The sequence below is a fragment of the Polyodon spathula genome, unplaced genomic scaffold, assembly GCF_017654505.1.
Source record: "Polyodon spathula isolate WHYD16114869_AA unplaced genomic scaffold, ASM1765450v1 scaffolds_1422, whole genome shotgun sequence".
Lineage (NCBI taxonomy): Eukaryota > Metazoa > Chordata > Actinopteri > Acipenseriformes > Polyodontidae > Polyodon > Polyodon spathula.
Genome location: NW_024472902.1, coordinates 525,982 through 535,162, shown reverse-complemented (window position 1 = coordinate 535,162; position 9,181 = coordinate 525,982). Strand labels below are relative to the sequence as shown.

Genomic DNA, 9,181 nt, shown 5'->3' with positions numbered 1-9,181 from the left:
TGAGGCAGCTGCGTGGTATCAAACCCCAAGTCTCCCCTGGACAGACTGAGGTGTCACTAATAGGGCTAAATGTGTAAATGGTGATGCTTGCACAGTCAGCTTACGAAGCAGAGCCCCTATGAATAGCTTTAGTTTTTTTATATTTGAAATTGGTTGGCAAGTGCGTTCCAGATCGAGCCGCTGCCTGCATTGTGTTTCTCTAGAGATGCTGCAAGGGAGCTCCTTATGACATTTGTTTGGCAAAACAGTTAATCATGAAGTTGTGCTGAGCGGCAGGTTCCTGGGGCAGACAAAAAAAACCTGCCCTGAGCTGCAGAACCTGAGCCTTCTCTCTGCAAACTAACACAGCCCGAGCCTTCTCTCTGCAAACTAACACAGCCCGAGCCTTCTCTCTGCAAACTAACACAGCCCGAGCCTTCTCTCTGCAAACTAACACAGCCCGAGCCTTCTCTCTGCAAACTAACACAGCCTGAGTCTTCTCTCTACAGACTAACACAGCATGAGCCTTCTCGAAAACGAACACAGCATAAACCCTGCTGGTGTTATTACACACCGATGAATCGGAACAGCCCTCCGTCTCTATGGCTGCTGCAGTTCTTATCTGCGTGGGACATTTGCAAACCCGCTTGACGGAAGAGATTTGCATTAAGTTCTAGGCACTTATTTGAATAGAGAGCCAGGAGTTTTGGAGCCACGACTCTCAGAGATTTCGGACAGTTGAATATTGATCAGAACACACCTGTTACGCTACGAGAGTCTTGTCGTTGATTTCCTCGAGGTCTTTATGTAGGTTCTGGGGTGGGTGGAGAGCAGTGTCCAGTGGCACAGCATTGCGCTGGCAGTATTTTTTATTACGCAGTGAGTGTGGGTGACTCGGGTGTTCTTTTGTGTGTGGTGAGGCTGGTTTGTGATTGCTGGCTGAATCAGCTACTGTATCACAGTTTGGTTTTACACACAATGGTGCCTATTTACCTCGCTGGGTCTGCTGTCTTTACTACACAGTTACATGAACACAGCAAAGCATGGAACGTCCTATTCATTTATTCATGTATATACACACACATTACATAGCTTTACACTGTCTTTAATAAATAATCCAGGAGACAAAATACACAATACATTTAAAAATACTTTTTAATGTTTTAATTATACTGGTAAATCACACACACACACACACACACACACACACACACACACACACACACACACACACACACACACATATTCTGCAGCCATATATTCTTGTCAAATATTTGTCTATATTCAGGTCATATTTTTTTGTTTAGAATATTTTTCAAATATACCAGTGTGGAAAAAAAATATATACATTATATATATCTTGTTCATTTCGAGCGAGAGAATGAGGGTTGGATAAAAGTCTTTCTTGGTCTCGTTTGAAGCTGGCCAGTGCTGGGCGGTTTTGTCTACCTATGAAATCTCCTGTTGAATGAAGTGAAGTGAATCAAGACCTGAACTGCGTTTTTATAACCCGTCTGGATTAACCTTGAAAAGGAGAGTCTGCTTGCGTCGGGGGACTCCTCTCCAGAGCTGGACTCCCTTCAGATATTTATATAGATGGAAATAAGATTCCTGTTGCATGGCAGTTTCACCCATTCCAGGTTTTACTATGAGCCTGATTAGTCACAGAGTATAGGTAACAAGCTCAGGTATGTCTTATTAAACTCCTAGTAAACTCCTAGTAAAACCAGGGATGAAACCTGCTATACAAGGGGAGTCTTATTTCCATCCCATAGTAAACAGTGCAGATAACCACTGAAGAGTCGAGATCCTGTTCTGTTCAGCCTATCGAAGGTTCACAGCGGATGTGGTCTGAAGAGCCGGTAAACAGCCCTCTCTAGAGGCACTCATGGAGGTTGGCTCGGACGGGCTAGTGGCGCTACACTGCCGGTCGCTCGGCTCACTTGAGGCCATGCTGGCTCTCGTGGTGCCTCCGCAGGTCCACTTTGCGCTGGAAGCCCTTCCCACAGAGCTCACAGCCGAAGGGCTTGAAGCCGGTGTGCTTGCGGCTGTGTGTGATCAGGTTGGAGCTCTGGCTGAACGATTTCCCACACACCTGACACTTGTGGGGCTTCTCTCCTGCAACGCAAACACATTATAGGGAGTCAGATTTTTTTTAAAAGCTTGCTCGTTCGTCAATTCTAAGTTTGTCTTAACCGCTGTGCAAAACAGCCAGGCTGATGATTTTTACATCTTAACCTCATCTCACCTCACACACAGTGTGTACAATCTATAGAGTTTGTCACAAAATTACACTTACAAGCTGCTTACAGAATGAACCCAATCGTATTTCTTAAATACATCAACATTAGGTTAAGGCGTCCTTTTGGATCGGACTGTCCTCTACTTTTCAAGGTACCCCATCTGCCTGTCGAATCCTCGTTTCTGTAACGCCTGGCCCAGGGGGGCGTGTCAGTTCCTTACCCGTGTGGATGTAGGTGTGCTTCTTCATGTCGGATTTCTGGTGGAAGCGCTTGCCGCAGTACTGGCAGGGGTAGGGCCGCGTGTCCGAGTGGATCAGGAGGTGAGTGGACAGCGTGGACGAGCGCTTGAAGGTTTTTCCACACATCTTACACTCGAAGCTCCTCTCCTGGGGGGGTGAAAAAACAGGGGCGCAAACACAGCTTTATAATAAGGAGATAGAAAAGCAACAACGCATATATAAATATATTATTTTTTTATATTTGCATTAAAGATTCTCTTCAGAAGCCTGTGCAGACCTGGTTATTGGCAGGTCCTGATTGCCAGGCTGGTTTTTTGTACCTGGGAGTGGACGTTCATGTGCTGCTCCAGGCTGACGGCATGGCCGAAGGTCTTCCTGCAGATGCTGCAGCCGAAGGGTCTGGAGCCGCTGTGTGACCGGCGCACATGGACCTCCAGCCCATGTGGAGTGGAGAACACCTGGGAAAGCAAGAACCACCATGTTTAACAACCTCATCACAAACTCAGCACACACTGCACAACTAGGTTTGTGTTTGTGTTCTATAGCGCTCTACTGTACATATCTATCTAGCTACAGAAGTCTTTATAGGTCCCTTTTCAGTACTTCGATATGTCTTACGATTGAGTGTTTATAGAGATGGATGAAATATCTATCTGTTCAACGCCTCTTCCATTGATCTGCAAATCTTTTTCAACATCTAGATTTCATTTTAAATTCCAGGCTACTCTTTATGAAGGACTAAATCAGATACTGAAAGCAGGTATTGGGTTGGGGTACTGGGTTGCGGTACTGGGTTGAGGTACTGGGTTGAGGTATTGGGTTGAGATATTGGGTTGAGTTATCAGATTGATGTATTTATCATGCAGGTCCCTTTCTCTCCTCTCCAGCTCACAGTGAATAGTGAAACCCCAGTACCTTGTTGCAGGTGATGCAGTGGTAGGTGTCGGAGCTGGGGGAGTAGTGGGTGCTGTAATCGAGGGGCTGCTGGGGTTCAGGGGTCCCCTTCATGTGGGTCCCATACAGGCTGCTGGCTCTCTGTAGGAGGCTGGACTGGAAGTTGCAGGAGAGCTGGCGGAAATCATAGGCAGCGTGCAGAGAGTCCCAGGGGAACGAGGGTTTGTAGTAAGGAGGGGAGGGCAGCTCCTGCATGGGAGGCACTGAGCAAAAAGAAAGAGGAGGGATTAGTATCACACAGTAATACTGCCAGCCCACTCGCTGTTGTCAGAGTAGGCTTTCATTTTCCAATGCAAGTTGATGAGACCTGCACCTCGACTAAGCACCTACCAACCTTTCTTAAGCAGCTACAAAGGTTCAGTCCTTTTGGTGACCAGTAAATGCCACAGTGAAAATGATTAAGGTGTTAAGGGTGTCATGGTTTATTCTTGACTGTAATGGGGTTTTACTGATTGTGGCCGGAACAGAATTTTAAAATCAGAGTTCTTCCTTACCTGGACTGCGATGAGGGGGGAGCCCCTTGCTGGGGTGCTCTTCCACTGTCACCCCCCCTTTGGGACTCCACTCTTGATTAATGCAAGGGTACTCCAGGCACTGACCGTGGACAGGGGGCGTGTCCTTCTCTGGGGGTGACGGTGGCAAAGCTGTAGATCAGTTAACGGTTATCAGCGCCGTCCTGCTACAGTCATAATAGTGAAAATAGTGAAACTAGTGAACGCTGCTGTGTTTCCTGGGGATTTTGGCAGGCAGAGGGTGCGCTGTGGACGGCACCAAGTTGTTTTGGAGAGGGCACATTGTGGAAAAGGTCAGCCAAGTTACATAATTCACGCCGTGCTATGACGCGGCGGCCTCGAAACACGCAAATGAAAAAACATTTACATACAGCTAATTTACAAAAATATAGAACCTTGGAAATTTTCCAGAAATAACCTCATACTGTATTTTGATTTTTGTGTTTAATCTGGGACCTGAACTGGATTGGGGGGGGGGGGGGGGGGGGGGGGGGGGGGGGAGGGGGGCGCACAAGATTTAAACTGGACAATAAAGAACTATCAGGGGTTCCGTAATGGGATGTTTCATACTTGGGACCTATTTTTGGACGTTAGTTATGAAAAATAACATTATTATTGCAAGTGATTGATGGCTGACAGGACAACAGATTTAAGGGAAGTAGAATATTGCCTATTGTTTTCAAATATTCTATTTTATTTTAATCGTGACCACTAAACGGGCGCCTCAAATATCGGTGATTCCCCTAAATATTTTGAAAAAGGAACTACACGTTTTTTTGCATCACAACACGTTCGAATACAGGCAGCGCTTTCCTGGCAAAAAGCCCCGCAGCAAACTGACAACAGGGACCAACTCCCTGACTCTGCCCGGGTGGGATAAAAAGCTAGACCAGTCTTCATTTGAATGCAGATGTTTTGCATACAGTCCCACAACCGCCTCATGCTAACTGCTTTCACGCCAGGGTCTCTAATGAAGCAAAGCAGTGACAGTAACGCGAACGCAACCCGACTCTGCAAGTTGCATCTGGAAAGACCGCTGCTGTATCGCGTGCTGCCCGCTTGTTTTATTTGCTAACGGAAGACATTTCTCGAGTGACAAATTGTTTACCTTGAAAACCACGATAAGAGACTCTGAGACCGGTTAGATTTGTCATCTTAAAAAAAGAAAGTTTAACACATAAACAGACAAGTAGCCCAGAGTAATATACGCTGTGTGTTCCATAATATGAACTAATTCCTATTTCAAGGCAGTTTAGTTGGTCACTATTCGCTGCAATATTGGTATTAATACGGGAAGGGGGGCTTACCCTTGCTGTCAGGCACAGTTGTCGGCTCCAGTGTTGTAACCGGATCATCCTTCTCAAACCGGTGCATGTTGTAAGTGTGCGCTTTCTTACTCTTGACCAGGAATGAACGCGGCATGGTGATGCTGTCCTGTGAGGATCGGGGCACAGTTTTAATGCAGTTACACCTCCGTGCAGCTGTGTGAGGACCGGCATTCTGAGCCGTGGATAGACCCCTGGAGTCCTCCCGATTCAAAGCAGGCACAGAGCGCGTCTGAATAAAACACCTTTTAACGCTTCTACCAGCATGTATTGTACTGTGTTTTATTATACAGCTAGCCAACGAACACTTATACAATAAAAGATGTGTAATTGAGTTGAAGTTGAGTTGATTTTTAGCGCTATCATAAAATAGACAAGAATTAAGTTTATTTTAAAGTGAATAAAACCACAAGCTGGGTTTTGTTTTATTTAAAATTATAGATTTCATATTGTACCTTTTCATATCACGCTAATAAACTTAAGCGCTTTCTTTCAGTAACATTTAACCCGTCCTTTTAGTTCAGTATAACACACACTAACACTCAAACCCGAAGCATTACCTTCACATTTCCATTCTGTCACGTTATTTTGAGAAATCTCAAATCATTCCGCCTAACTTTAAACACGCAACTGCTAGTGTTTACTGTAATGTTTTGCAAATAAGAAAACGATCAAATGTAAAGGTTTGTGCTAAATCATTTGACACTAACGCATAAATATATTTGTGGTAAAATATACACTTGAAACGAGAATATACATCTATACAAATATATAATGAAAAAGCGTGAATACACAGAAAGCGTAATTAATATAATTTCGAGCTTACCCGGAATTTGTAATTTCCCTTTCAGTGTTCAAAGAATGGTCTTAGTGAGATTCTTGGTGTTTAAACGAATTCTTGTAACTTTTTCTTTTCGTCTTGCTCTGTCCTGGAGTCCTATATCCTTCCTTCAAATTCTACAGACTACAAAACCATGTCGTCTTTTTCTGTCTTTCTGTCTCTCTGTTGCCTGATTTTTCAATCTGATAATTCTGTGGTAGAATCTGACTCTGGCGAGTCAGCCAATGACAGCTCAGAGACAGGCAGGAAAATTTGCCTAAAAATATATATAAGAATGAACTCTGGTGACTACGGGATAATTAATTTACCCCAAAAACACTTACACAGCGTGTTCAGATTACACTTTACACCGTTTCAAAAAAAATTAAATTCAAATGCGTATTTACCATATTCTACACATTCCTAGTGGTTTTTAGTACATAATCAGATATTGAACATCTGTGATCTCGTTTGAATTGCGCAACATTGCAAGATTGTACTATTTCTTACCTATAATGCTCAATTACACAGATCCCGCTGTTGTTCAGTTACTGTCCATAAGAATGGTTATTTATAGAATGTAATATAAACGCAAAGCTGGATCATTCTTTTTATGTTGAACAATATAGTGCCAAAGTGACCCGGGCAAAGACATAAGGGTTTAAAACAGCCTTTTAAAACAATGCTAACACCTGCCGTCCTGTATAGGAAGCGCTCATGCTGTATGTATATCCGCTCCTGAAACAGGATTTAAGCTGTTAGTATCAAAGTCTGGTCAAACTAGCTCAAATCGTCAGAGCGCAATGGCACGGTAAAACCTGTCACAAGGGCACCCCGGTCTCATGCACCCCGTCAAAAAGAAGCTGAATAAACACCTTAAACGATATAGCACTGCTATCATCGTTTGGAAACGTGTAGTGAAAAAAAGTTTGTTTTTGTTTGTTTTTTTTTTATCGTCAAAAATATATATTTCATGATATTCCATAAAAATATCCCTCAAAACGCAGTGTTAATTAGGCTGTTTTCACTTGTGCTTGATCTGCGTTTATTACTCCGAATCCTTCCTAATACAGTATACAATAAAAGCAAATGTATTATTGAAACAGTTTTAGAATATACTTTTGACGTACAAAAAAAAAAAAAAAAAAAAAAAAAATGAAACTACCAAAATAAGAATTACGTTATATAAATAATAAAATGTATTTAAAATAGTTTACAGAATATGACGTTCTTATAAATTTATTGTTTAGGTACACCACACCAAACATGCGTGTGCGTGTGCGTGTGCGTGTGCGTGTATTGTATCATACAGTCTTTTTTTATGGATTACCTGATAACCACCACGAAAATACAAAGCACTGTTCTTGTATCATCGCGGTTAATCTGTTCACAGTATCAGCCTCGAATGGTAGAGTCTGATATTTGCTGACAGCAGGACACGACTTTACGGGTTTTGCATTTTTTGGAACGGTACGCTGCACAATTGCTTCGTTGTTGAATATCTAATTTCCATAACCTTTGCGCCTTTATTAATTATCTATTGAACGATAGCGGTATTTGGATCCGTCGCCGTTTAGATCAGAGGATTTCTAAAGGGAGTTTACATTCTATTAGGTACTCAGCTGACGTTTCAAAGACGTTTCTGTATTTGTTTCAACAGTGTAACGATATAAAGGAGTTGTTTCAATCACCTGGCTCGCTGCTATGATTCCTTCACGTACCGGTGCTGCTTGTACGTGTTTGAAACCTGTACGTGTGAAGGCTACTGTATAAACCGGAGTGATTTTCTCCACATAAGACTCGAACGCCACCTGGTGGCCGAACTGCACTATAGCATATCAACAGCAGTACGATACGCCGTGTTTGCGGCTTTGGTTTTTAAACTCCGGGTTTTGTTCTGGTAAAGTTTTCGTCTGTCTCCCAGTTTTCAGACTCCTTCATAACGCAGAGCGGTTTTGCACAAATCAGTCTTAAACATGACCCTGGCTAACAGTTCCACAGTATGGCATTCTGTGCATCGACAATAACAGTGACGGTAATTACATCAGTAAATACACCAGAGGAACACTGTCATTTTTCATTGATTTGGGGTTAAAGGTATTTATTTATTTGTTTATTTATTTAACCAGGAGATGTACCCATCTCGTTTACAGTGGGGTCGTGGAAAACAACAAACTGAAGCTTAAAAACAACGCAATAAAAACACGTGCGGTTGAAACTGAACCAGCAGCACGCAGAGATCAAATAACAACAGAACAAATCAGGCATGTCTCTATTTCTGAATGCGGGCTGAAGGAGAAGCAATGGCAGGAGGCGGTTCTAAGTAATTTCCCAAAAACGATCTTTAAAACCAGAGGAAAGGAATGATGTTCTTGCACCGCGGCCCCCACATAAACGTCTACTGACGTCCCTCGCTCGGAGCAGTCTGACAGCACCCCAAAAGATCCTCAGGAACCCCGAAACAAAAACGTGCATCATGTGTCTGTAATGTGACCTGCCTGTGGCTTCAGAGTGTGCAGGAGTGGGGTGTGTGTGTGTGTGTGTGTGTGTGTGTGTGTGTGTGTGTGTGTGTGTTTGAAGTTGTAATGTAATAATACGCCCAGTAGATGGTGGTATAGACATCAAAAGCAGTGTTGGTTGTTCCATCTGCTATTTGTGTTTTTTTTAATGTCTTTTATATAACATAATGATCGCTGAAGATTTTTTTTTTTCTCCTTTGGGTATATCCTGATAAAACAAAATCATATTATATGCATAATCATCAATAACTAGATAAACAAGGCGTGTTTTGTAACATGCAATACCCTAAGCTAGGAATATATGGTATACATTGCAGGTCTCAGTTAGTGTCATGAAACAGCAAGCCATCGTGACCCACAGTCACAGTATAAGGACTGGAAACTCGCAAGCGTCTTCTGTGGTTTACAGAGGGAGGGTTAGAAGATATCACATGAACATCGTGATCACCGATGACTCTGGTCACCATGCAGGCTCGCCACCTTCCCCTGTTTTCCCTGGATGGTCCTGGTTTTGAGGAAGGTGTCCCGGGATTCCAATATGCCTTCCTGGGACACTAAAAGATCCTGATCCCTTAAAGAAAGGGTCTGTT

At 43.1% G+C, this 9,181-nt stretch overlaps 1 protein-coding gene across 2 annotated transcripts; it reads right to left on the bottom strand.

Moving 5' to 3' along the window:
• Positions 1 to 1,677: 1,677 nt before the first annotated feature.
• Positions 1,678 to 6,434, bottom strand: gfi1b (growth factor independent 1B transcription repressor). Of its 2 annotated transcripts, none has more exons than XM_041242834.1 (7): positions 6,079 to 6,434; positions 5,235 to 5,356; positions 3,910 to 4,059; positions 3,377 to 3,618; positions 2,782 to 2,919; positions 2,443 to 2,608; positions 1,678 to 2,097 (listed from the first exon to the last, which is right to left on the bottom strand). In XM_041242834.1, exons 2-7 carry the CDS (start codon positions 5,347 to 5,349, stop codon positions 1,919 to 1,921), a joined length of 990 nt encoding a protein of 329 aa, XP_041098768.1. In that variant the 5' UTR covers positions 5,350 to 5,356; positions 6,079 to 6,434; the 3' UTR covers positions 1,678 to 1,918. The 2 variants fall into 2 exon arrangements, with proteins under 2 accessions (XP_041098768.1, XP_041098767.1); XM_041242833.1 differs by having other exon boundaries at positions 5,235 to 5,361; positions 6,079 to 6,432.
• Between the last annotated feature and the right edge of the window lie 2,747 nt (positions 6,435 to 9,181).

Bases quoted from the DNA above. Each gene is read 5' to 3' on its own strand.
- gfi1b (XM_041242834.1), bottom strand. From the start codon at position 5,349: ATGCCGCGTTCATTCCTGGTCAAGAGTAAGAAAGCGCACACTTACAAC. The intron at 3,619-3,909 runs GTAAGGAAGAAC...CTTTTTGCTCAG, and splicing joins CCCCCCTCATCGCAGTCCAG to TGCCTCCCATGCAGGAGCTG. The intron at 2,609-2,781 runs GTACAAAAAACC...TCACCCCCCCAG, and splicing joins ACATGAACGTCCACTCCCAG to GAGAGGAGCTTCGAGTGTAA.